The sequence below is a fragment of the Pezoporus flaviventris genome, unplaced genomic scaffold (assembly GCF_033815535.1).
Source record: "Pezoporus flaviventris isolate CSIRO_AGI_PZ_B2104156 unplaced genomic scaffold, CSIRO_AGI_Pfla_v1 ptg000041l, whole genome shotgun sequence".
NCBI classification, from domain to species: Eukaryota; Metazoa; Chordata; class Aves; order Psittaciformes; family Psittacidae; genus Pezoporus; species Pezoporus flaviventris.
The window spans coordinates 11,982,209-12,010,178 of record NW_026892589.1 but is presented as its reverse complement, the minus strand read 5'-3'; the positions used below and the strand labels follow the sequence as shown (position 1 = coordinate 12,010,178).

At 39.9% G+C, this 27,970-nt stretch overlaps 1 protein-coding gene across 3 annotated transcripts; it reads right to left on the bottom strand.

Moving 5' to 3' along the window:
* Positions 1-286: 286 nt before the first annotated feature.
* Positions 287-26,960, bottom strand: MPHOSPH9 (M-phase phosphoprotein 9). Of its 3 annotated transcripts, XM_061466243.1 has the most exons (24): positions 26,291-26,951; positions 24,995-25,127; positions 23,948-24,098; positions 22,589-22,678; positions 19,246-19,745; positions 18,625-18,748; positions 16,571-16,661; positions 15,212-15,318; positions 14,674-14,799; positions 13,407-13,843; positions 12,369-12,527; positions 11,229-11,316; positions 10,267-10,482; positions 9,391-9,438; positions 8,961-9,025; positions 7,711-7,812; positions 6,758-6,895; positions 5,927-6,102; positions 4,985-5,149; positions 4,534-4,654; positions 4,031-4,134; positions 3,025-3,236; positions 2,280-2,348; positions 287-1,320 (listed from the first exon to the last, which is right to left on the bottom strand). In XM_061466243.1, exons 2-24 carry the CDS (start codon positions 25,099-25,101, stop codon positions 1,219-1,221), a joined length of 3,498 nt encoding a protein of 1,165 aa, XP_061322227.1. In that variant the 5' UTR covers positions 25,102-25,127; positions 26,291-26,951; the 3' UTR covers positions 287-1,218. The 3 variants fall into 3 exon arrangements, 2 of the variants coding, with proteins under 2 accessions (XP_061322227.1, XP_061322228.1); XM_061466244.1 differs by lacking the exons at positions 287-1,320; positions 2,280-2,348; positions 3,025-3,236 and having other exon boundaries at positions 5,053-5,149; positions 26,291-26,960; XR_009745735.1 differs by lacking the exons at positions 287-1,320; positions 2,280-2,348; positions 3,025-3,236 and having other exon boundaries at positions 4,101-4,134; positions 4,534-4,650; positions 26,291-26,960.
* Positions 26,961-27,970: the final 1,010 nt, after the last annotated feature.

Sequence of the window (27,970 nt, the reverse complement as noted above, 5' to 3'; positions counted from 1 at the left end):
CTCTGACTATGCATTGAAGGAACTGCAGGGCAGAAGTGGCTGCAATAAAATATCATTTTTGGGGTAGGACAGTTCATCAAATACCTTAAATGACAGGACTCTAATTTTAGAATCACATCTTCCCAATCGCATCTTCCTTTATGACAGCTATTCTGGCCTTATAATCACATCACTGGCGGCTAAACATCTTGAACAAGGACAGAAGTTGAAACACACAATGTGATTAAAACCTACATTATGGCTGATGTAATATTCCAGAACCTATTAATGGTTTTGGGCAGGAGGAAAGAATCTAATTAAACCTTTATTTGATATTAAAATACAAACTATCAAAGTTGGACTGTCATTCAGCAATAGGCCAACTAGCAAATATGTATTGTTTTCACCCAGAAAAATGCATGTGTGTTCACAAATACAGCTTGGATTTGATTCAGGAATGGAGGTGACCAGAACACTGGCATGGCACAAAACCCAGCCTGTTTCATTAAAACAGTAGCTTGGGATGAATAGTTACAGTCCTGGAGAGGTGGCTGGAGTCGAGATGGGAAGGCTCCCACAGATCCCGGTACCTGCAGTAGCAAAACACTACTCACTGCAGCTGTTGGGAGACATCAAGTCATTTAGAGCCATACTTTCCTAATGCAGCCAGACCAGCAGAACACACGCTTCATTCTGCAGCCAACCAACCATAGCGAAAGTGTTGCTCACAGTTTTGTCACAAAGAAAGGTACCCGTGTTATAGGGTTGAAATTAAAAGGATTCACAACATAACACAGTTCTTTTACACAGGTAATTCAGGTTGCTTTTTTGTATTAAAGATCAAAATTTCCTATTGGCTAATATTTACATCATACCATAAATACTTATAAAATGGGGAGGAAAACCAGTGCAAACCAGTAACACTCATTTTCTGAAAACAAGCTGCCTTTTAGTTTCATATTCTTCTTATAAATTCAATATCACTATTTAAAAATAATTAATATTTCTAAAAATATTACAATACAGGATAAACATTGATTTTCTCAAGTGTAACAAAAATATGTTCAAAATATAGGTGGCTCCAAGTACAAAATATTGCTCTTGGTAAAGGGTAACATGGTTGTAAAACTACTATTGAGGGTTTAGAAAAATACAAAACCATTTGCATTTACTGAGTGCATAATTACATATTAGTGCAAGGGGGAAAAAAAAGCATATTTGCATTCAAAGAGAGAATTGTCAGAGGTTTGCAGAGGTATGTAAAACATGGAATCGTTTCAGAATCATGCGTATTGACCCCAAATCTCTATTAATCCTTTCCAAGCGATCTTCCAGAGCTTCCTAAAGGAAACAGTTGAAGAAAGGGGAAAAAAAAAGGGATTTAATAACATAAACCAAAATGCAATGATCATTCTAAAATGAAGAAACTACTGTTATTCCTATATTCCACTGGTATCCTTTACTAGCGTTCTGTTAGCACCCACAGACTAGAGGCAGACCTACAAACCCTGTATTATTTTTATGTATGTGTGTGTACTTGTGGGTCTTTGGCTTCCTTTAAACTGTTTTAGGTATTTTGGGTTTGTTTTTAAACTTTTACATGACTTCTAGATAAACCTGACAGGAATTAGGCCAGGTTGATAATGAGGGAGACACATTCAGGAAATGCTGCAGTGAGGGGTAACATTGATTCACTGGAATGCACTTGGACTTTCAAATTGGTTACAAGCTCTAGGATCCCCATTTAGGAACTGCTGCAGTTGTAGGCTTTGCAGAGACCTCTAGAACACAACTGGGAGACGCTTGTTTTACACTAGAAGAGTCTGCAGAGGTTTCTAAAGAAGGGCCTCTCCTGTATTCCACCTACAGTACTTCTTTTTGCCTTCTTGCTTTCTTCTTTATGCTTTCAAGTAGACAAAAAAAAACCCAACCAACCACTAAACTTTACACTTTCCTCTCTACAACAGCTGCAGGGATCTGTTTCATAGTTACTGCCTCAATGTACTGCCTTCCTGTGCCTCTTAGTGTTACAGCAACAACAGATTATTCTTGTAGTAATTTGGAAAATGTACAGAAGATATCAACAGTGTTATTATGCAGAATATACACTATGTACTATTTATACATGTACACACACACAAACTTTTTCCTTATATGCCATATTCAGGAACACCTCTCAGTGATATGGAAAAGTTCCCACAGTAATTGAACTTACTATAGTGGAACTTCATCTACACTCTATATTCTTAAATTGTGGGAGAGCAATATAAGAGAGCAGCCAGATGTAGAAGCTTTTTCACCTGATTTAATCTTGCTTGCAAAGTCATTCTTCCACCAGAACAAGGTATTCGACTCAATGCAGCCTCAATCTAGTAACAGAAAATACATCAGCTGTAAACTGTAGTTTCAAGAGCCAGCATAAGCCTTCCTAACTCATTTTACAAAGCGAGAGGTGAGGTATATAGATTACAGAGACACATTCAGTCTTGTTCTTAAACACAAGTATGCTACCATAATACTGTGCTGTACCACACAGATACAGAAGTTAACATTCATAAGCAGACTCTCCCAAGAGTCATTTTGAAGTGTTCAAGGCCAGGCTGGATGGGGTTTGGAGCAACCTGCTTTAATGGAACGTGTCCCTGCCTGTGGCAGTGGGATTGCAATTAGATGAGCTTTAAGGTCCCTTCTAATCCAAACCATTCTAGGATCCTATGAAGGGAGCACTCTTACTTGCCAGAATAACCTTCCTTATTTGAAAGGCTGGTTTAAATCACTGGCCATTAAGGAAGAAAATCAAATTCACTTTAACCCTTCCATTCACCCTGTGCTTATGTTAAAGTGACTCTCCTTTAAGGAAGTTAGGGACAGAAAAGGATTGGAGTATGGGAAGTAGAGCAGGGACTGATAATGGCCCATTCCCATGGTAACACTAGAAATTATGCATGAATTTCAGCCATGCATTGCAGGGTGCACAGCTACACCCCTCACCTCTCATACAACTACTGTGCTTCATTACAAATTTAAAATAAGAATAATCTTTGCCTGTTGCTTTTCCTGAGTTAGCTCATCAAAAAGTCTCTCTGTTTCGGCCAGAGTCCTAATCCTTGCTGTGTATTTGAAGTCCCCCTCGCAAGCAGGCAGCACTGGCTCATATTTCTGTGCTACACTCCTCTCGTCCCAGGCTGTCGCTTTCTTCAGTCCAGTATTGATGGATTCAGCACAAGAGCTGTCTCTGACACCTGAGTGTTGCCTTCCTATCAACAAAACAGGGGTCTTTTTATTCGTTTTGTAATTGTGAAATTATTACACAGAAGAGAAAAATAAGCTAATGACAAGAAAAGCAGAGTGATATTCGAGGTACATAAAGTAAGGAGAGTGACTAGCAAAGCCTTGCTAGCTTGCCATAGGCAAGCTTCCCAGAAGAATGGAAAACATTTATACGGATGATCTTTCAAGTGATCTTTATAACACAGCACATTTTTTGGCTAGCAAACTGATTACTGTACTGTGCCAAATAGGAATAACTTTGACTATTACAACATTTCTAAATATCACTAAATATCATAGCTGTCATGAAAACACTCATCTAAATCAATGCATTAATAAAAACAAAAGCAGAACATTGTGACAAGATTTACAAAAGTGAGAAAAGATTTGGTTTAATCAATCATTTAAAACATCTGAAACAACTGCTTTTATTATAGTTACTCTTGGCTATCTGTAATGTGATGTTTAGCAACAGAAAGTTATTAGTATCCCCGAGTACATACATCTTTATACAGATCCTACTAAGATATGCATTGCGTAACTGAGTTAAGCATAGGAAAACATGCTGCCCTTCTTCATTTCATTATTGCTGTTGTTCCATTTTGTTTGTGCATACACACATATACATAAAAATGAAATACTATATGAATGGTACTTCTCCGTCTACAGAATAAGACAAGATTTAGAGGGTTTTTAAAAGTTGGACTTGATAAAAGTGACAGCTTTCTATTTAAGCAGCTATTACCAATAGAGAAAGTTTCCCCCCACTTTGATAGATTACCTTCTGTATCATCTAGTGAGAGGAACTGGAGCCTTTTTCTTGTATTATTGTGCTGTAAAGTAGATGTAGGACCAGCTTCCAGGTCATCTAGAAGTATATCAAATCTGCAGAGCAGGAAGCACAAAACTATCACTAGCTAGCAATCACATATCAAGCAATGCTGTATTTTCTACTTTTTCACCTTTTGGTTAAATAAGCAGGTTTTTAATAAAAACAATTTCTATCCCACAGCATTGCAAGTCTTCTGCTTCTGCTCATAGTGCCATAGCTCAATATACTCCTATTTGCATCACTAAAATACCCCATTTGTGTGACTTTCTTTCAGAAGCGGGCCAAGCTCCCATGTTTCTTGACAGGATTAAACTTAGCTGTATATTCAGATATTTTCACATGACTCATTTTCTAGGACTTTTAATGAACAAGAAAGAGCAGTATTAAGCCTGCATAAACATACTGCAGCTATAGTAATGCTCAGAACACAACTGTATTCACAAGCCTCGTACCTTGTCACTGTGTTTTCATTTTTGCTAAGCAAATGGCTAAATCCAGGAGAGAGGTTTTCTTTTGGAGATCGTTTTGGGCTGTATGTCACAGACACTGGTGCCAACATTATCTCTCTTCTTGCTGCAAAGGACAGAGGATGTTTAACTACCTCAAACATCTCCCAGTGCAGCATCTCCCACTCATGTGATCAGAGGCTTACATCTTAAACAAATGCTTTTCAAAGCTGTCTACATGTTTATTTAAATTAGATGAAAAGTGCATCACAACACAGAGAAGTTAAAATAAACTTAAGAGCTCTCATGTTTTCTACAGTTACAGTCAAGTTTTTACTTTTACTGTTAAGAGTAAGGCAGAAGGTTCTATCTTTATTTTTCTTTCTTCTAGAGCAGCTTCTCATTATTTGATTCTACCTTTTGAGTAATACAAACCAAACTTCAGAAAAGCACTGACTTGGAGTATTTGATTTCCTGTTTGGAGGAGGAAGGGACGATGACCTCTGGCCAGAAGGGGAGCTGTACCGTTTTGGTCTGTGCTGGTCTTTCCCTTTCTCTGGGGATCGGTTAGCAACTAAAGAAGATTCAACAAACCCAACAGTTTGACGTCGATTTGGTGTTTCTAAATTAAAAAGAAGAAAAAGATTGATTAACATAATACCTTTTTAAATACAAGAAACCACAAATATTCTGTATGCAGCTTGGACTGTACAAAGACTGCACTTATAGTCTGCTTGACATCAGCATGTTTTGCTCAAGTCTTACTCCCTGCTCATCGTACTCATGAAAGATGGATTAACTTATGAGAAAGGAGGTTTTGCAGCATATGTGGGGAAACAATGCTAAATAACACTGATTTAATAGAGCCAGTGGAAGGAAAGACAAAAACATCTTTTGGGAAAGAGGGCTGGAGTACCTGCCTGAACCAAGAATATAAGGATTTGAGACAAACTCAGTGTTATCTAATTACAAAGCTTTCTAAATCAAGGTAGTTAGAACAGTTCTGTGCAATCCTACAGTATATATGCCTGCTTTCTTAGTAACACTGTGATATAACACCATGAGAACAAAACTATAATGGATGTACAGCCAGCCAGGGCATTGCTAGGACTCCATTAACTGTTTATAAATACTGAGATATTATTAGAAAAAGGACATGAGCTACTCTCCAGCTTGAGACTTAACAGCAACCTCTGCATTCCCTCTATGTTAAACAAGTCACTTAGCTGCATGATATTGAATTTTCTTAGGAAAACTCCAGAAGTCTGCATGCTGAAACTGTTTTGATGCCGTCACTTAAGCCTGATGGACTTGAATGCCAAGAATAACAGAACCAAAGCACATGCGACCAAAGAAAAGCCAGTAAAGACAAGTTCAGGAATATGAAAATTAAAGTTACTAGCTGATGCATCTTCTTTTTCTGTCTGTGTACCCCAATCTTTAAATGATTTTCCTTCTTCAAGTTCTTTAAAGGCTTTTATAATTGGTGCTTCTGACATCTCCATTTCTTTCTTTTCTGATGTGGTTGTTGAAGAGTCTTCTTGTGAGGAGTCTTTCTCAGGAGGAGAATGGTGCCTTAAAGAATATGAGGCAGTGGAAAGGAAAAGAACTGATCAAGTAGTTTTACTTTATTTCATATATCCAAACAGTAGCTCAATAAACCAAAAAAATGGAGGAATTTTGTTTGAGATTTACAGTCATCAAACCTAGAATTTTAAGGGTGCTTTTTAGTTTTAGCCAAGGACATCAGAAGATTGTGTTACTGCCAGTTAAGGTGCGAGTTAAATTCAGTGATTTGATATGTTCTTAGAATTAAGTATGTCTTGACAGAGGCTTTAGAAACTCCTAAGTAAGAAGGAAAACTACCACATTACATCCTAAACTACACCTGAAGCTTCTCACTGATGGAAAGCTGCAGCCAACTGCTACCGCTCGCATCCAATACAACAGAGCACACAGTGTCCAAACCCAGAGTAGAGTTGGACAAAAACATGTAAAGAAGGTGACACAAGATGCAGTTGAAGCTTTCTGATATTCCAAGAAAGGTACTGAAAGCTGTTCCTTGTTTTGTTGGTGAGGAAAGGCGATTTCATTCTTAAGGAATTGTAGAACATCTATGACATGGAGAATTTTTTGAGAGTTTTATGAAACAAGTAAAAAACTCTAAATATACAAATCTAGTCAATTCTGCATTCCTAAAGGTGTTGGATACCGAAGGAAACCTACTCACCTGGAAGGAATATAGGTTTCTTCTAGTCTGTTATCTTTGGAGCTTTCCCGCACTTCCAAAGGCTGGCCAGTGAAGATTGAATACTCTGCTCCTGGTATCAACCACTTCCGCCTGCTGACATCAGGAGTTGCCAACTTGCTGTGGGACCAGAACACTTCAGAATTAGGAAAGGTTTTGATTCCTTTTTTTCCCCCAGAAATCAGTCCTGTAATATATTCATCATAAACTGCTTGTATCTTCATACTAATGAAAAATCAGATTCTCCCCCCAAATACTGCTGTTCAGTATATACAAGTGGACATCTACAGACATATTACATCTGTAATGAACTGGGAGACACCAAAGAGGCTATAACTAAGTAACAAGGAAAAACCAAAGGGGGGAAAAGTTTTCAGGCCTTTAAAACATTTAAAAACCCAAAACCAACAACAACCACACATAAACACACCACAGGACACAACTCAACTTTAATGTTCTTAACTTAAATCCACAATTCAGACTATAGTATGCATTCTAATTCCACTCAAATCCTAACTAATTCTAACTTCCATTCTCCCCAGATACCTGTACAAGCTGTATGTAGAAACATAAGAAGTAGTAATCAGCTCTTCAAAGCAGTGACAAACAGACAAGGAAAACCTCCAGTGTCCAATGGAACTATTAGATTCTATTCCTAAGATCTCTGTTGAGCATTGGAATCCCTATTCAGCTGAGACCTATCAAACACCCATCTGGGAAGACTTGAAACAGTCTGCCAACTCATACATACATTATCCAAAGTGTGTATTTGTTTTTAATACTTTCTTGGCATGCAAAACCTCTGGATTATGTCACGTGTTTAATCCAGTTTGGCCTATGGACTGACGTGATCTTGATCCGTTTTTATCGGAAACACATTAAAAAGTAGTCTAAACCACATGGTCTGCTTTCACACGGTTGGAATATTCACTTACTTGGCACAGGAGGTTCTGAAACGACTTTCAGTTACATGTCGAAGTTTCAGCATGTTTTCATGTTCTACCTGCTTGAGCTGAGCTTCAAGTTTTGAAATGGTCCTAATGTGGAAGTAGAAAAGATGCATGATAAGATTATTTAAATGACATAGAAGATACACCATATTTCTTGGAGTCTACTCTTTTCCAATCAGATATCCTTGGTGAAGCAGAAGAACAAGAGCAACTACTACATTTTTATACCTATCTAAATACACATATAAATATGTATTTGAATTCTAAGGTAAGTAACCTAGCTAGAAAGACAGGACCAGGAGATACTGCTGTGGATCAAAACATCCACCTTGGAGGGGCTGGGAAAAACAAAATCAGAACATTTTTCCTCCTTGAAATGCTGTACTTACACAAGAGGCTCCCTGACTGGATTTAATGAGTGGCTCCTATGTCACTCAGGTAACTCCACCGATCTGCTGCTCAGGCTCTTCACAGGATTTTCACCTCCCTCACATACTGCAGCTCACATCTTCACTGAGCTAGCCCCTGGCAATGCAACACAGTCTTACGCATTTCCCTCTTGGAGAACAGAAATACAGGTTTTTGGAGCAGGATATAAAAATCTGCTTTTCCACTAAAATTTCCCCAGCCTGAAATGGTTCCTAAATAGCAGCACTGAGAATCAGGCAGGAAGAAAATAGAAGTGCCAACAGAAATACTTCAGCTGTCCTTCATACTACCTTCATTCCCTCAACACTCCCAATAAAAATTGAAAGCAGAGTGGTTTTGGCTTGTTTCTATTCCTTTCTTAAACTCTTCCTATTTATTCTTTCTATTCTTTCTGTCCTTTATTAATGCCTAGGAGCCATAATCTTAGCAAACTCCTGTCAGCATCCTCACTCCTGAAAACCAGAACAGTGATCGGTTAGCTGAAGATGGGGCTCCTGAGTGTACAACTGTAGGAGTAAAGGCTTGAGCAGCAGCCTGGCTGGGTTATCTGAGTGACAACCATCAGAAAGGAAGCAAATCATTACATCCCATGGGAAGCCATTGTGATGGAGGAAGCAGAAAACACATGTACCTAAGACAATAAGACATTTACAGTATGTATGAAGTAACATAAAACAACATGAAATGATTCATAAGATGTAATTAAACTTGCAAGATCTACAGACTTCATAACCTAGGAGTAAATATATAGATCGCTGCCTGCATTTCATATTGTTAAAACAGTAAGAAGACAGTTTCACATTTACCTTTTCAAATCAGATATCTGTGTGTTTGCATCAAGCAATTTGTTTTCGGTTGTATTTAGCGTATCCTACAAGTACACAAGGAAAAAAGTAATAAGCTTAGAAGGCACAAAGTGTATTAAAAGAAAAACACCAGAGTAACTACATCAGCCTTGAAAACAATACATCAAATACACCTTCCTATTTGAAAGGGAGGCCCATTCAATTTGACGGCTTTGACTCTGCAGTATTTTTGCTGTATATCACTGAAAACCAATACATCCCAAACTCCCTCCTTTTCACTGCAGGGCTCTGAAGTCGTAGTAAGAAACTATCAGGTAAATTAAATATGGATCTTTCCATTTGATATTTTTCAAAGTACTGAGGTTAATTCTATGGCACATTATCACACATTTCACACGCGTGGTTCTCCAATTAACTAGTGTGTACTTACCTTTACTCTTTCATGTTCTTTTCCAAGGGACTCATATTCTCCTAAAAGCTAAAACAAAAAGAACACACAAACCCACACTGAGACCATTTACAATTAACAGTTTTGTTGACTGCTGTCATCTGAATTGTTTGTCTACCCCACGCAGAAGCACTCCAGGGATAGAGAATGTACTTCAATACTGTCTGTTAAGTTCTAGCGTCTTCTAATCAGAACAAAAACTTACAGACAGAACAGAACAACTGAACTACTTACACAGTATATTTCCAATGCTCAAATTATTTATCTCTAAAGAACCTGAAGGGACTGATTGAACTGGTAAAATTATTCACTAACTTTAAAGCTGACTTTGCATTTTGCAATCTTAGTTGTAAAAAAGGAGTTAAAGCATGAAGTAGCTTTTCCAACTAACATTCATTTTGCCAATCCTTTTAAACATTCCACAAAGCTATTACTGAAGAATCAGTGAAACAACTCCTTTGATTCAGTCTAAAATCATACACGATAAAGAGTTCTAGCAAGTTGTGGTGACTTATGAGAAATTCAGTCCATCCTCACTAAACCTGAAAGGGAAAAAACAACCTTCTAAACCAACTTCCTGCAATACCTCTAAATATAAAATGAACTAACAGCACACACAGGAATAAAATACATGAAAGACTACGAGAAGTGTTACCAGGTATACCCTTGTTACCTTGAATATCTATAGATCCATAGTACCACCTAACACCTAGCCTACTAAGTAGTCAGCTGAATCATTTGTTAATGGTGCCTTAAGCCTTCACAATGCTAAACTCTGAGCAGTTTTACAAAGCAGGAGGTGCTGTGCTCCTGACCCACTGTGTAACTGTGACCACCACCACCCCTTTGCTTACTTACATTTTGAAACATTTTATTTTCTTCCTTCAGCCTCGTGTTTTTATTGTCAGATAACTTGTAAGCTTTCTCAAAGGCTTCCTCTAGATCTTGAAGCCTCGATTTTAGCCGACTGATGGTGTTATCCTTCTCCTTATTGTTTGTGCGCATCTCTTCCATATGTTCCTGCAAACCTTTGGAATTATGACTGACTGTGTAGAAGCGGTCTCGCCAGTCTGCCTGCAGGGAAACACATGTTCTTGATTATGCTTCCTGGAGGATTTGTTTTCACTTCAGTGCAAAGCATAATCTAAATTCATCTAAATAGAAAACAAGGGTACATCTGTATATGAACTTAAGAGTTTTGCCCATGTCTGTGATGTAGAAAGAATGCAAATGAAGACTAAAACCCCAAAAAGATGTTATTTATTTTACAGGAATTAATATATCTAGAAGTTAAGCCTCTTGCTTCCCAGCATGGAAAAAAGTCTCTCTGGGTATCTAACTTTGATGACAAAGTGTCCTGTTCTTTGACCAGTAAATGCAGCTTTGCAGCCGTAGGCAAACTGGTCTGACCTGGTCAGAACAACTGTATAAATATCCTTAGAATAGTTTTGCCTCAGTGCAGATGAGACGTGTTCTTATCACAGCTCTAAGAAATCAGAGAAAGTAATTAAAGCAAAATAAATATATTAAAAAAACCTAATATCTAAAGAGAGACATCGTGAACACATCACAGCATTTCACTGTTAAGCTTTGTTTGATCCCTGCTAACCTGAAAAGGCTGTTCATAAGCAAAAGCGATGATGATTCAAGTCTAAGAAACTCAGCTAGGAAAGTCACTGGTGGAACATACTGGCTGATTCATATATTAAGGAGGAAGGTTGAAAATAAAAAGATGAAGATACAGAAACATGTATCAGCTTAGTAATGAACAAGTGCGTTCTCTTACCCTTTTAGTTAAAAAAAAAAGAACATACACTTACCACCTGCCTTTCCAGCATAGCATTCTTATTTTCAAGGTCTTTTATGCGAGCACTTGCTTCGTTCAGAGCTGCATCTAATTGGTCACACCTATTCAGAACATACAGACCACAAACATCCCTTGAAACTTTAAAGTAAATATAAATTTTATAGCTTCCTTTCCTTCTTCAGGCATCCCCATGAATTTCAGTGCCTAGCCTGTGACCTTCTCCCATAATCTTTGCAGTGAGCGCACAGCATCTCTGCTCATGGTGGGCAAGCACCAACTTGGAAACACCTGCAGAGACTCAGCATGGCTTGGAGCATAAGAGCTGCAGACCAAAAGCAGCTGAGATGCACCAGAGCAGAGCTGTGCTTCAGCTAGCTGGTGATGCTGTGTGATAATTAATAGCTGCAATCATACCGCAAGCTACTTTAACTCAATAAATGACTGCTCAGAAGTCACTTCTAGTAGTTAGCACACTACTGCTGGAAGGGAAGTACAAAAGAGTCCCAGCTACTCAGATACTGCTTCAATTATTCTAAAGGGCATTGATTTTGTAAGTATTTTAGCTATCTAAATTGACAATATTTGACTGGCAAATAATTTATATAAAAACTTCTCTATATAGCAAACATTCAAGCTATGTCTAATGGAATATTTAGGTTAGGCACACAGACTACAGTAGTAGTATCTGGTCAAAGAGCACTGACTGGCAAAGTGAGTTTATAAAGCTACCAATGAATTCAAGACTGTGGTTTTAACGTGAAAGATAAAGGATGATGATGCTCACAAGCATGACAGGCGAGAACTACTTTACAACACAGGTAGTTCCATTACAAATTGCTTAGGCCAACCTCTGCCTGACAGCCCCTCTTGAGTAAAACTTATGCTAGCTTCAGCAAAAAGCAGGTCAAAAAAGATGGCTGGTTCAAACATCATGATTGCTGCCTAATAATGATTTTAAAGTGATCTTAAACAGCTCCATTAAATAACACAAGATTTATATTTAATAGGAAAATATTAGTATCATAGATGCAAATAATCTTCAGAATTGAAGAGTGACAAACTTTTCAAGCTATTCTAAACAAGTATATTCAGGTTTGGAAGTGGAAGGAATCCCACGTCACAGAGGAAAAGGACAAGCAAGGACAAACAGTACCTGTCAGCAAGGTTTTGACTGATTTTCTTCAAGTCTTCGGATGAAGCAGTTTTATGGCTTGCCTCTAGCTGCTGTTTTAAGCTGTGTATCTCAGCGTCATAGTAAGCTCGTAGATCAGCTATGTGCCGAGCGTGTTTTTCCCTCAAGTTCTGCCTAATCCTAGTTTCAAAAGTAAGAACAGAAAAGGTTTCCAGCTATCCACATGACCATGCACTGCTGTATTCATTTGCACATCATGAACTCAGCCTATAAATCTCTCTTACAGAACTTTGTTGCATTCAAATTAAAGAAAGCCTCACTGTCTAAGGCAGTGGTGTCAGACACCCAAGGCTTGCATGGAAGTCTCCCCATTAATACAAGTATTACTATATACAAATACAATACAAAGCTTTAGTCTCTCTTCCCTCCTTTGCTATGCACTAAAAACTGCATGTAAAATTTTAACAGGAAAGCTTAAAACACTGAACTATCTTGAACCATGACCCTGACATAAGCCCTGACACATAGAATATGCCATGTCTGCTTGTCCATGCGCAACTCCCAAGAGCTTCAATGGTGAATGGGGGATATTTATGTTTCCCGAGTACAGTAATTCTATGCTTCTCCCACCATTTGCCTCTAAGATAGAAAAATACATCCCCCACAGAACTTGGAAATTCTCTGCCTGTATTAACTCCCTCATATAACCTATGAGGGAAGTATGGGTTTTTATTTTAAGGTATAAAAAGACATAACCAAATAAAACATAGGAAATTGCTTTGCCTTCCAGTTAAGGCTTTGACATCCAAGGAAGACAGAACACAAATACTGTGCCTTAGGATTAAATAGTATGGTCTGAAGAAGATTAAATAGAACAGTCTAAAGAAAGACAATTGTAAGAAGTGGGAAATGACGCCATCTGCACTTCAGAGGAGAAAAGGAAAATAGCAGCAATGTGCAGCTATGTTCTAAGCAAACAGAACTCATATTCTGGTCATCTCACAAGTACTGTGAAGGTACCAACCATTACTTACTTACATTACAACCAACATTACTTACTTTGACATTATCACAGGATCTTCAACAGATGTCACTGAAAGGCTGTATTCTGGTAAACTGCTGTCAGCACACTGAGCAATAGAAGATGGAGTGAGAGTTCGTGTTTCTTCCTCCTCAGTGTTGACTAAGTTATCATTGTCAGCATCCGTATATGCCACTGGAAAGGGAGAGCTGGTCTTGTTTTCATTCTGGAACGGGTGATTTCTCCAGAGGTCCAAACGTGCAGCTCTGCTGCTGGCAAGATGCTTTGGAGAATCATTTAACTGAGATGAATTACTTGTCTGTGAAAAAGAGTCTGTGTCACAATGACTTGAAAATCCTGGCTCTGCCATAGAGTCTGGAGAAAAAGGAGCAGTCTCTTCAGGAATACTGATAAAACGGGGTCCTGGGTTCTGCTGCCCTGGTTTCATGTGCAGGGTTGGGTCCAATGTCAAGATCTAGGAAAGAAGTTACAATGCTAAAAAACCCTGTGATTTCACTTTTGTTCTTGTAAATGGAGTCTATCTGAAGACATCAGCAATCCATGTAACGTATTGCAGGAATTATAATGAATAACCACAACCATTTACTACAATTACTACAGTAATTTGGTATGACAAGCCAGATGAAGGGACATGTAATAGCTTAGATGACGATGCATATTCCCAATGTTTGCAACTTGAGTTTCTAGGTTTCCATTAAGAATAAAAGACATATCTAACATCTGCAGTTGTCTAAAAATGCTTTGACCTTTCAGTTATGTAAATAGAAGAACTCTGATGTCTGCCTGTAGGTTGAAACAATAACTTTGTATCATTATGAAAAATCACTTCATGGATTATATAAACAAGATTGTCACATAGAAGCATCATTACTGGATTTTGTACAAGACTGAAAGCTGTATAAAGAAACAGATACGATAAAGAACAATTACACAACCTCTGCCTCTTCTGTTTCACGGGTGCAATGAACTCGTCCTGTGGGAAGCAGTAAGAAAACCCTGCTCCTGTGACTGCAGTTCCATCTGCATTTCATCAGCTGCAGCCTCAGCGTAAGCAGGTTCATCCTTGCACCATTCTCAAGGTTGTGCAGCAAAGATGCTTGTTTACCCAGGGTGTTTCTGGAGGTCCTGTCAGCTGGATCCCTTCCCATTCTGGCTCATCATGGCTGCACAAATTGCTGTTCCAGCATAAAACTGGAGGTGGCAGCAGGGGCCAATTAATGAGAAACCAGCCTGTAACTCACCCTACCTTCAAACTGAGATGAGAAGTAAAGAAATCAATGTTACCTCTGGTGGGTGACTTGACTGGGAAGAAGGCATAAAATTCTGGTCTGGCAGCTGCTTGTTTTCCCTTTGTCTTTTATGATAAAGATCCTTCAATGATGATAACTTGGTTTCATCAGCAGAAGACGACTTCAACAGGGAAAATTGCAACATTACTATTCCTGAACACAATTCTCCATCCCCAAGATAGATAAGCAAGTTCTGGGGTGGGTTTAGCTAATAAAGCCGTTCAGAACAGGAAAAGGCTTTATTCAGCATATCCAGTTTAAAAAAGGGTCTTCAGTGAGGGACATACACCTTTAATGTACTAGTCAGTCTTTTTTCAACTCTTATACACACAGTTTCTTGCAGGTGACAAAAGGTCAGTCAATTGCTGTTAGTGGGGTTAAATGGATAATGAAGGAACAGAACATGAAAGACTGAGTTAACAGAAGAGTCTCACAAGGAAGCTGGCTTCTGGAGGGCTGATACTTTACATTGTAGGGAAAAAAAGCAAAGACAACAAGCAACTATCAGCCAACTATTAACACACAAAGTTTACCTGCTCTGGTGATGCTTTTGTAGAGAAAATATCAGCAAACTCACTTCTGAAGTTCTCTGGTAAAGGGTGATACATCTCCTTCTCATCTAATTTCCAGTATGAAAGTCCTGGAAAAAAGAAACATTGAAAGAAAATAATAAATAGAAAACTACAAATTCCAAGCTCATGGCTATAAAACAGGAATCCCAAAATCCATTAGTAAATGTTACCGTGGCAGCTTGCAAAAATGCTGTATTAATTATGTGCATCTATTTCTTAAGGAACTCACTAAAGCATTTGTTACCAGAAGTTAGAAAAATCTCAGTGCAAAGCACAGGCAACGTGGTCAGCATCACATCACACAGCATCAGTAACCACAGCTATCAATCAGTGAAACCACGTGGGTTTACTCTTTGATATTCAAGGCAAAAATCCTCACTTACCATATTACCATTTTCCATTTATAGCATTTAAAACTTGTATTACCCTGGAATAATCCCAGGTAGCCACTTGATACCACAAACTTCAGTTTGCTACTCAACAGCACTCTATAGCATGCAAAGAGACGAGACTACCAGGACTAAGAGGGATGGCACACGAGGAACAGATACAGTCTTAACCCCACTTCAATTTCTTATATGTGTCCCTCTCTCAATGGGCTGTGCAGAAGCAATAGATACACAGTTTGCAGGGCTGCATCTCTGTGCCCCTGTTTGTTACTCAAATGAATCCATCCTGTCACAATCAAAATATGTGAATTAGTTGTTTGTTTTCACAAAAAAACAACCGAAATAAAACAAAAAACCCCACATCCCCCCAAGAAAACACAAGTCCCACAAAACCCCACAAAGAACCAGCACCAACCACCCCAAAACAGTGGAATTAAAATCGTATCAAAACACTAAAAAAGCAACCTCCCTCCATTAAAGAATTGGCACATTACACACTGCATTATCCCATTCTTATTAACACAATTCTTCAATCACACCCTTGGCTTACAGGAATTCTGCCTCTATCACCAGGCACTCCTGTGACTACTATTGACCAATGATGCCAATATCTGAAAGATTATTTGATACCACATGATTTTAAGAGTAATTAAATTATGAAACAGTTTTAAAGACAAAGCTCAGCTTTGAAACACTGACGAATTTGAAGAGAAAAATTGCTGCACATCCTACATCCGCCAGCAGTGACACACAGGAACTCCATCAGTTCGAAACGCAAGAGGAAGAAAAGCGGGATTATACGATATCAAAGTTTAATAGCCTGCCAGCGCACGAACCCTCCTCACCTCCCCAGGGTTATCAGAAATGCATCCTACGAGGAGTTTTAAAAAACAAAAGAAAAGGAAATGTAAGTACAAGAAGTTAACTATACCTGAAGCTTCAGACACTAAGGAATTTGGACTTTCATTCGGTTGATTGAGGTAAAAAGTGTAAGGTGGCAAAGCAGCATCAGAAAGGTTTGTCTAAAATCACAAAGGAGGAACAATTTATAAGGAAAGTCACAAAGCAAGGGGGGGAAAAAAGGCAAGGGTATAACTGTTCCTAATTGCATGGAAGTGGTGTTAGTCTTTTTAAGCAAAGGGATTATATTTCATTATACAGCACGATCCAAACCTGTGCCATTTATATTCAGAGGAACCACAGGCAAAAGGGGAACTAAACTAAGCCACTCAATTAAAAGACACTGATGTTTTGTAAGTCATGAGCCTGTTGCTTGTGGAGCATTTCTGAGATTAACTGTTACAAAAATACACATTTTGTACAGTCATCTAAACTTCCTTGCTGCAGGTGCAAGTATATAGAGGGGTGACTTGCCAGTAAAGCATTACTCTTTCCTCCTCCTAAGGCTGGAATTGCTTATACTGAGCTGTTATGATTCCTCCTACCACAAATCTACAGGTAAATGCCGTCTATCAGCACCCAAGACACACAAGAGACTACATACACTTCTTCTCATCACTCCAAACTTCCTAAGCGACCACCAAAGGTAATCAAAGAAACCACTTTGAAAAGAGTGGGACGAACACAGGGGATAAAAATGGACATAACTTAAGATTTGCCACAGCTCTCCTCTTCCTTAATCAAGGAATCACAACACAGTGATACAAGAGCAACTGAGTAAGTGCAGCTAGCTTTAAAACAGTCATCTCACATTGCTCTTTTCTACCATACTTGAGGCTTTTTGTTCCATTACAGAAGCTTAACAGCCATGCTCCTTGGCAAATTTATACAGCTCATACAACTGAGGACTAAACCAGGATAGAAACCATTGAATTAACAAAAGTCAGTAAGAAAAAAAGAAATGGAACTAAAGCTTTTCAAGCTTTTGCACAAAGCACCAGCTCACCTCACGGCTATTTTGTCCCTCTTAATGTTTTATTTAGGTATTCTCCTTTGCCTAAGGAGGAAGAAAGGAAAATGAAGGAATAGCAACTGAATTCTCACAAAGGAAAAGAAAGATAAAGGCTTTTTCAAAATCTGAGTTTGCCACTAATTTCCTTATGCATCCTCCTGTAGCAGAGAGAGAAAAGAAACAATCCACAGCAGATAAATGTGACTCCTGGTTTGAAATAGCCCCTCAGAGGAACATATTATTTCCACTGACAATGGAAGAAGATTAGAGAGCAAGCCCAGAGTAAGCTACTCTTAACTCTTTCTGGATCACCCTCAGAGTGACCAGAGGAAAGAAAACAAACCCTGCCTTGAATCAACTGATTCATATTTCCTAGTTCTCCTAATCTCCTGTAAGGAGAGCCATTAACAGAGTTTCAATTCTTTCCTGAATATTAGCATAAGGAGAGAGGTTTGTGACAATATACTGGAAGGAATGCTAAAACTTCATAGTTACATGTATGATGATTACTCACACAATCACCTTGCAGAACAACCTTTTGGATCAGAAATATGTGATTAAGCTTCTCTCCCCAAAATAATGAGGTGTGTGGACATACAGAATTATTAACTCAAGAATATGGGGAAGCAGAAATCAAATTCTGCTCAAAAGAGGCATTATGAGCTGCTTCAGCAGCCACGGCAATAGGTGGTACTACAAACAGTTCTAAAGTGGTGGCATCACAAACTTGAAATCCAAGATCCTTCGAAAAACTTACAGGGCACAATAAATGACCACGACCTGAAGCTTCAATTGAGAATGTAACTATTATCTCTATGAGGAAAGAACAAGTGCTACCTAGGTAAGTGAACACAAAAATTAGGTAAGGAATAAAATAAGGCAAAATATGTAAGTATAGAATGATACAACAAGTAAACTCTAACCACATGAACTTAGAACTTACTATATGAATGGTAATATCATACTCAAATGCCTAAAGCAAGTATGAAAGTATGTGCTGAAGCAGAAACCACTACAATGCTGAAAAAATACCAGTAACAAGAATCAAACTAGAAAAACATAAAGAGACTTACATTCTGATGGGGTAATTTCTTTGCCTGCTCATTTTCTTGCATAGAGTTTACACACACTTCATCTGCATTTATTCTTTTTGGTTGGTTTTGTTTCAGTTTTTGTGCCCATGATGTTAAAGATTTACTAGAAGAACAAACAAACAGACCTTAAGTACATAGATCCTTTTCAGTGGAGACATGATCCCTACAGGAAATTTCTTCTTCAAGGTGGAACAGAGGCACTAAAACTCCACTGCCGTCATGCACTTTTGAGAAATAATATGAAGTGATGAACGCTTAAATGCTTTACGGTTTTGGTTTGGGGGTTTTTAAGGTAAAAAAAACAACTCAAAACACAAAGAAATCACTGGAAGGCGCTAATGAAACACAACCACCAGTAAAATAGCTTTCCTTTCAAAAAAGTCCTAACAAAGAGCTTCAGACAACTATGTTTTGGTCTGTTCAAGCAGATACCAGCCAAAACCACAAAACTAAGCCAAAACGTAAATGCAGGGTCTTTTCTTGCTAGTATTTTTCACAATCAAGATGTTCCATTCAATTCTGAAATGTTTCCAGTTACCAACAGCTATTTATTGAATGGTGACTGCCCACAATAAAGTATTTGGAAAGTTTACCACTTACCTAGCTTTTTTTCCACATTGAGCTTCATCAACTTTATGTTCAAAATCAGTAGGAAAAATTAAAGCATCATTCCTTCCCGATGAATGATTTTCCTCTCTATTTCTTGGTGAAAGTTCCCTTTTATTTTGAACACTGGCTACAGCTGCATCACTCTGTCCCTGGGAAGTTTTCTCCATGTAGTCTGTGCACTTGGTAGTGTTGTCCAGTCTGCCAGGGTGCAGTTCGGAGGCAGAAAGTGTTCCGTACCCACTGTTCATTGAAGCATCACTTCCAAAACCCTCCTGATGCAGGTCAGAGGCATTTGGCTGACTTTCTGCTTCATTAGATCCAAGTTGACTGACAACACATTCATGTTCTTTAAAGATTTCAGAATGCATCCCCATCTGACTGCCTAGTGATGAAAAAGTGTCGGTGAGCTTGGTGGGCAAACTTCTGCTCTTGCCGGTGCCCCAGTTGCTGCTCTGCAGTTTTGCCAACTGCCTTACCTCATCCTGAATGAGCTGTGGGAAAAGAAAAGGCAAAACTCCTAAGAAAGGATATCACAGACCACATTTAAACTTTGATGACTCTTCAAATCATGGTATTAGTGACAGAATTGGAGCACTTCTCTGAAATGACTCAGATTTTTCAATATGTAGACATCTCATGCATAAAGTAGGTCTATGTGTAACAGTAAAATGTCCATGGCAACAATTCTTAAATCCATGCAGTCACAGGTCTCACTAGTCATTTATTAATGTAAAAAAACATGCATGCATGTATTCACTACATACCTTCAGAACTAGAGTTACCTACCAACCAGCTAAGGCAATATTAGCTATCCAGGTATGTCATTAGAAGTGGACAAAAGCCTTTTGCTAAATTTAAGTGTAAAAGATTCTATAAATTAGATATATGTTTTAAAGACTGCAAGGATGCTTAATGGAAGTATAAACCATTCCTCTATGATGCTAATAGGAATAATGTACCTCTGTAAGATTATTTGCATCAAACCCGACTTTAAAATATCAGATTTAGATAATATGTTATTTATTCATATAATAGAGATCTGCATTTGAATTATTCTGGTATCTGATGGAGCGGAGCAAACCTCTAGTTACGTCACTAGATTTAACAGGGGTTTAAGAATGTGGAACTCTACTAATGTTTTTCACAGAACTCCAGTGCATTACTCATGTGAATGGCAGGTGGAAAGCACAAGCTGGACAAAAATCATGTGTTCTCTTAAAGAAATAAAAAGTAAGGCTTAATTTCAGAGGAACCTACACGTACACTGGTCAGAACCAGGCCCTAGGTTTTATTAACTATTGATTTTCACTCCCCTCCAAAATAAACTAAAAACTTACCCCCTTAAACTACCCCAATCTTCCAACAGAACCCATCTCTCCAAAACCAAAACAAAATCTCCCCAAATCATCCCCCAAATAACACCACCAAAAAACCTGATGCTTCCACCCAAGTGTCAAAGTTTTCTGCCATAAGCTTTGTTAGTGGCTCATGATTTCAACTATGACTTCAATAATACTTTGTGATTGTGTGACTCAACTCTGCCAAAGGAGGGAAGGGAGAACAAAAGGGAACAGAATGGCCAGGAGAAAAAAAACAATCTGATGAGATTTAATCTTTGTCATTAATGCGTTGGGTGGGAAAAGTGAAAGGCTACTATTCAAATTAAACAGCATTTTTACTTCTCTTTGCATGGTCACAAATAATTCCAAGAGAAGACAAGACCTGGGGAAAATAAGATCACATTTCTATAATTTTGGGAACACCGAACACCGGTAACTTCTTTTTCCTTTCAAATCTCTTCCATAAAGTCTGATCTTGGGGTGATTCACAGGTGGTGGCAGTTCACCATTACCACACCTGGCTTCCAATCACAAAGCCAAGGACTGACCCCACTGATTCAAAAATGAACTCCAGGTCTTTTGATCCCTATTTTCACATGGATTAAGATGTATTTTTAAAGCACATTGCTCTTGAAGTACAGCACAGAGCAAGCCTTACCTCAGAGTCACACCAATGTTAATGCAGCATCTTGTTTTTCTACCCAAATAGTAGATTATTATTTGTTATAGAATCACAAACTGGTTTGGGTTGGAAAGGAGCTTAAAGCTCATCCAGTTCCAACCCCCTGCCACGGGCAGGGACACCTTCCACTAGAGCAGTTTGCTCCAAACCCCGTCCAACCTGGCCTTGAACACTGCCAGGGATGGGGCATCCTTTAGTATTCTTATTAGAGCATAGTGAGTTGCCTGGATTGCAGTATTTCTCGGTTTTAAGTTTGGAATAGCTCCCTCTGTTTTATATAATGCATTCATATAACTGAAAGCAAGTTACAGCTGTTGATTTTATATTTAGTGTGGCAATTAGTGCAGTTAGTAACTCCCTGCTGATACCACAAACACAAGTCTTCCAGAGGTAGCCTTTCCTATTAAGAAACAAAACAGCAAAGCCAACACAATGGTTTAGTCAAAACTACGATTAGCAACAAGTGAATCAAACCACTACAGTAGGAGGAAGGAAATACAAGGGAAACACTGGTGGGACAAAAATAACAAGATGGGGGGAAGGTGAAGAGGTGAACGAGGAGAACCAGGAGATAGGATAAAAGGACAGTACCTCTTGTTAATTCAGTTCAGGAACTGTTGATTACTACTAGTGTAGAGGGCATCAGGAAAGGGAAGGGAAAAACAGCAACCAAAATGATGAAGATATTAAGCATTATATATTTATAGAATCACTGTCTCATACATACATAGATATTTCTTTTGTTTTAATGGATAAATATGTTTCAGCAAAAATGTGAATATCCCCCTGGGTCATCTTTTCATTCTTAAAGGAGACTGTTCAACTGAAGGGTGAAATAAGCATTCAGGTTTTATAATGAATGCTTTCCTACTCTCTAGACTGTCTAGAGGAGTGAATGACAAGATGCATAACATCTTTGAATGAGGAGAAAACTACCATGTCTCAAAATTAGAAATGATACAGTCTTACAGTTAGTTAAAACCAGCTTGTACCTCTAAAATCCAGTTATCCTATGGGCATTCTGAACTAAATGTTTGTGAAAACAGAACAACTGAAAACAAATAATCCCAGAATATTCACTTCTGGAATGGTTCTTACAGTTACTTTGTTAATTACCCAAGGCTGTCTCAAATAAGCATCCTGTAAATGGCATTCCAGTTATCCACTTCCATTAACTGCCTGTCTGAATATACTTACAGAAAAAGACAAGGGTGCCAGAACCCATACTGCATTGCTTTGGAGGGGAATGTGGTTGGGGGCAAGGGAAGAAAAGTTCAGTCTAACCTACCTACATGAACAAATCATTACTTACTTGAATTTGATGGTGGAACTGCTCTTGCTGGGCAACTATTTGTTCCTGACATTGTTTTTCTACCAGTCTCAATAACTGTAGCCACCTTGTCTATTAAATCACAAAGTACAATAATTAAAGCACAGTCATATTGCATCTCTAGCTACAATACAGTTTTGCAGTCTTACACTTAGGTGTTGACATAATACAAAGTTTGATAGCAGCACTGTGGTTTCCACCCCACGACATACACAGCCCCCTATCAATGGGAACAATTCACTATGGACACATTCACTCAAACTCCTTCTAGACAGCATGAAAACACATCACTACAATTTAAGTTTGGTTTAAAAATCACAAATGAAAAAGAGAGTTATTCTATTAAAGATTACTTAAAAACAGAAACAGCTGGCAGTGAAGTACAGTCCAATTTTGGAAAGGTTGATTCCAGTTCAGTAAATTATAGACAATTTTAAACCTGGTAATGAAACATACTTATGTTTAGTGAACCATTTGTTTGCTCCCTTCAGCAATGTAGCTGAAGGCCATGATGCATAACTGTTTAGTGACAACAAAAACAGAATGTAAAGTCAAATCTATAGGGTTCCTAAAATATGGTAAAATCTGAATTTTAAAACTACTTTATGCTAATCTTCATGGAGCCTGATACTTGAAGCACAGGACACGGGACATAGAACGTATGTGCCTTGACACAGACACCTCTGTTCCTTCCTCGGAGCTGTTAAAGCACATCCAAATTAAGCATCTGCCAAAGACAGTTCAATGGACCACAGCCAGAAACCTCCAACATTGTGCAAGAACAAGCCATGGTATGGAAACCTCATATTCATTACGGGGACTAAATATAATGATAAAATTTAAAGTAAAAAAAAGACAAAAAACAACATTAAAAAGCATTCGAGAGAATTAACTCATTGAACCCACTTCATGACTTTGGGGTTGTTTTAAGTGGGGAAACAAACTGATCACATTACTACAAATGGAGTAAATAAGTAATTAAACTAAAACTGAGCCAGTTTTAGAAAGAAAACTTCTAATTCCCAGGATCACTTCAGGCCAGTTTGAAGTGAGACAATTTTAAAGGTTTACATTTTTTTCCAGTCAAAAACTTGCAATTGAAACTCTGGAAAAAATATTCACATCTGTCTTGTAATACTAAGATTAAAAGCTAAGGGAAAATTGCAGTAAAATCTATGCACACAATTAGTTCATACATTGTAAAGGGATTTGTCCCATCATGAGGAATAAACATACATCATAGAACTTACTGCTAAACTGTATCATTAGATTTATCTTCCAAAATACAAAGCTGATATATTAATACAAATGTCTTTAAAAATAAACCTTAACATGAAATACCTCACAGCTCTTCACAATTTCTGAGTCAGCATTTCCAGCGTTCTGGAGATCTTGCACAAAGGAGGCAAGCAGCTCAACAGAACCAGGCATTAATGAGGACCTGGTATTCCCTGAGTAACCAGAAACTCCATTGGGATTGGATGAGGGACTTCTAGTGAAACACAAGGAAAAGGATTTCAATTATTTATTGTGCCAGTTGCTCAGTATAGTGGCCAAAATAATACACTACATATGCTATGAAGCTGTATGGAGTTACACACTTAATTTACACTGTGATCCTCATCATGCGGAAAAATAACAACTGATCTGTTCATAGATGTTTATTAAGAAAATGTCCAAGAATCCACAGGATGCCTCATTCTTATCTCACATACTGTTAAAACACAGCTTTCCAAGAAGAGAGGCAGTATAACCAGCAGAGACACTACTGCTCGCTAGCGCAAATGTCAATAAATCCAGCTTTTCATCAAACCCATGTGCTTCCTTATGGATTCTGATGTTAGAAGTGCACAAATATGAGCTGCTGTGTTATGATTCATGAAGCCCAGGAGTACTGCCTCCTTCTGAGGAGTAAGCAACCTGTAACTCTCATCTTAATAGGTCAATCAAGCAGAACCTCTCCTTATTATCGCTTAGACCATTAGTCCATATTTGCCCTTCTTATTCAGACTGGGAATAGCATAGGCATTGAACAGAAAAACAGCTCTGTATTTCTAAGCTGCTGGTCTCTACCAATGCATGGTCTCAGCACAATGCATGATCATTCTAAAGAATGAGCTCTTACAACTAGTGCAAGACAGGTTCCCAGCCCAAATTCTACAAGACACAAGGCAATGGAAGTTACTAAGCTTTTAAGAAATAATTAACAGCTCTTTCAGTAAAGCTTTTCTCATTATGTATTACACCTGTAAATGCGAAACAGCCCAAAATACATTGCAGAGTATTACATATCATTTCACCTGAGTAACAACACTACTGCAATAGCATACTAATGAAGCATAATGAAAATAATAACAATCTTTGTCAGGAATTTCTTCAACACATCACCTGTTACAATGCAAGTGACAGACAGAGCTGTGGGTATTTCTGACATCAGAGTCTGCAGAAGATGAAGGGATTTCTTGTGCAGTTTTCACCACGTCACAGTTTTCCATATCTTAGTCCCAAGTATGATGTTACCCTGAAAATAAATATACAGAATATAATAAGCACCACCATCTGGTTTTTAAAAGCCATTTGATTAAAGAATCAGAATTTTATTAGAGCCAAACCACCCCAGAAAGTGCTGGCATTCCACAACCAACCTCTCTTCCTTGCCCTGTACTATGCTTGCAAACGGGGTATTTAGTCAGCTTTCTACTTGCTGGGACCACTAAAACTTAAGGAGATTCCCAGCTGTGCATTGTATCTAGACCAGGCTGTAAGTGGTGTCTGAATCCAAAAAAATCCAGGTAAAACAGTGTTGTTGGGGTTTGGTTGGTTGGCTTAAACCTGAGCTCTCGGACTTCTGTGAAAGGGCCTTATTATCAATGCACTTAAACCTGCTGAACAGGGATCCCTGCCTTCCCTGCAAGAAGCACACCCACCAGAAAATAAACCCAAGACTGACTTAGACTGCAGCTGACCAATTCTGACATTTCTGTGATATTTGGCTTGCTTTCTTCACAGAACACTTGTTTTACTGTTACTGTATAACATTAACTCAAAAAAGCTGGTTTGAGCTACACCTCTTACCAACTAACAACAAAAACCCATGTAGTCCAACAGGAATCCCAGAGCAGTTAAACACAGCAGCTGGTTAACTGAAAGCCTCATAAATAAATAACTACTAAACACTTGTGCGATGCTCTCACAGCACTCAAAGCAGCAGTTCACAAGAAATGCTGTAAAGAGACTAAAATATTCCTCTAGTTCCCATACTTTCACTGAGAAATAGTTGGAATACATTGCTCAGTCCTTCTATAGTGCTTATTGCAGCGTGTTCTACACCCTGGTGAATTCACTCTGTGTTCTAACAGTGAAGAGAAACCTTACAATCATGTCACGGATGAACAAGAAGAGACATTAAGAAATAACATCCTAGTGGTCTGTGATACTACTAAAAATAAACCCCTGCTGCCTTAAAGAAGCACGACACCTTCAACACAACCATTTCTCTTTAGAGGGCTTACAATTACATGCTATTGGCTTTAACATTACTTGTGAGTACAAAGAGATATCACGCTAACAGATAGGTCTGGAAGCATAAACATTTATTTCCACCAGAAGGAAAACCAATGGAAAACAGCCTGATTATTGCCTGTTTTACTGGACTTACACCAGGAATGTTTCCCACGTACTCACTCAAACTATCTCCTTTGGACAGGGCTGAAAATGCAAGAATGGGAAGGAAGCTATCCCAGATGCACATATCCTTTGGCAAAGCTTCTTGGGATAAATGAAGAGGCAGGGGGAGAAAAGCCTCTCTTCTTTCTCTAGTGGTTCAAAGTGAGGAAAACTTGAAGGTTATCAGGCACCTAACAGTACAGATAAAGGAGCTGCGAGTGTCTCTGGAGCAGCTGATGGCAGTGCAGGGAGCTACCTCAGTCTCCCCAGGATGCAATCATGGGTGGCCTATCTCAGCAGCACAGCAGATGGGTGGGACTTCGCTGTGACACAGGCTCGTTTCATAACCTCATTAGGAGTCTGCTCACAATACGAAAAAAAAGCACATTAAGTGAGCTGCAACTGGGCTGAGGAGCACTAAGCTGACAGCTATTGTTTCCATAGCACAGAATAATCCTTATACGACCACGTCCCTACATAAAGGAGCAGGATAAAAACCAAGCTGCGGGGTATTCTGACTCTTTAAGTGCGATGTGGATGCGAGCAGCGGGGCCAGCGCAGCCCGCGTGGTTCTGCGGCTCCTCCTGAGCAAGACCCGACTGCCCACGACTCCCCCCCTCGGGGGGCACGGGGCCCCTCGGTCCCCGCTGCCCCTCCCGCCGCCGGGACTCCCTTTCCCCGGCTTCCCAAGGACTTCCTGAGGGACCACGGGGAAGAACAACGAGCGCAGGGCTCTGAATCCCCTCAGGAAACGCTCCCGCCCGTAAAGCTCAGCTCCATCACGGGACCCCCGCCCCTCACAAGGGACCCCCCTCAGGGCCGCCTCCCCTCAATTAGCGACCTCCTCCGCACCTCTGCCCCCTTCCAATGGATCCATTCCCTCGGCCCCTCGAGCTCCTCTCCCAGGCCGCCCCTTACCCTCGGCTCTCCCCCTTCACGGTCCCGTCCCCCTCCCACCCCCTCACGGACTCCGCCCCCACCGCCCCCTCCCCTCAGGTCAAGCCCCGCCCCTACGCTCCCATTGGGCAGCTGCCCCTCGCGCTCCGGGATGTTGACAGCGCCGCCGCTTCCGATTGGCTGGCTTTCCTGCCACTCATCAGAGAAAGGGGCGGGGTAATGGAGGCGGCATCGCCCGCGCCGGGACGCGTCCAAGTGCAGAGGCGCGGCGGGCTCCGCCCCAGCGCTGCTCTCCCACCCTCCCCCCGGGCTCATTCGGTTCCTACCCGCATCGCTGGGAGCCCGCGGGGAGGCGTCCGCAGCGGCCCAAGAGCGGCCTCCTCCGGTGACCGTTAGGCGATAAACAGGCGCGGCCGCCGCCTTCCTCCCACCGATTGGCGGCCGAGTTTCGAACGCGGTGGGGCAGAGGGCGCTCCAGGCAGAGCCCTGCTCGATGATTGGCCACCTTAACCGCGCGCTGGGCCGCGCCTTCCTCGCTGATTCGCTACGTGGAAAAGTACGCGCGGCGCCGCGCGGGGATTGGCCAGTGTGGCTACGCGCCGCACGGGTTCCCGGGATCTGATTGGTAGCCCGCCCCTTGCGCAGCCAAGTGCCGATCGCCCCTGCGCTGCGCAAGCGCGGGGGGGTGTGCGGAGCCGCAGAGGGGGTGGCACGCGTGCGCAGCGGGACGCGCCTGCGCTGTGGGGGCGGAGGCGCCCCGAGTCGCCTGAAGGTAGGAGGCAGCGGCGGGGCTCGTAGGAC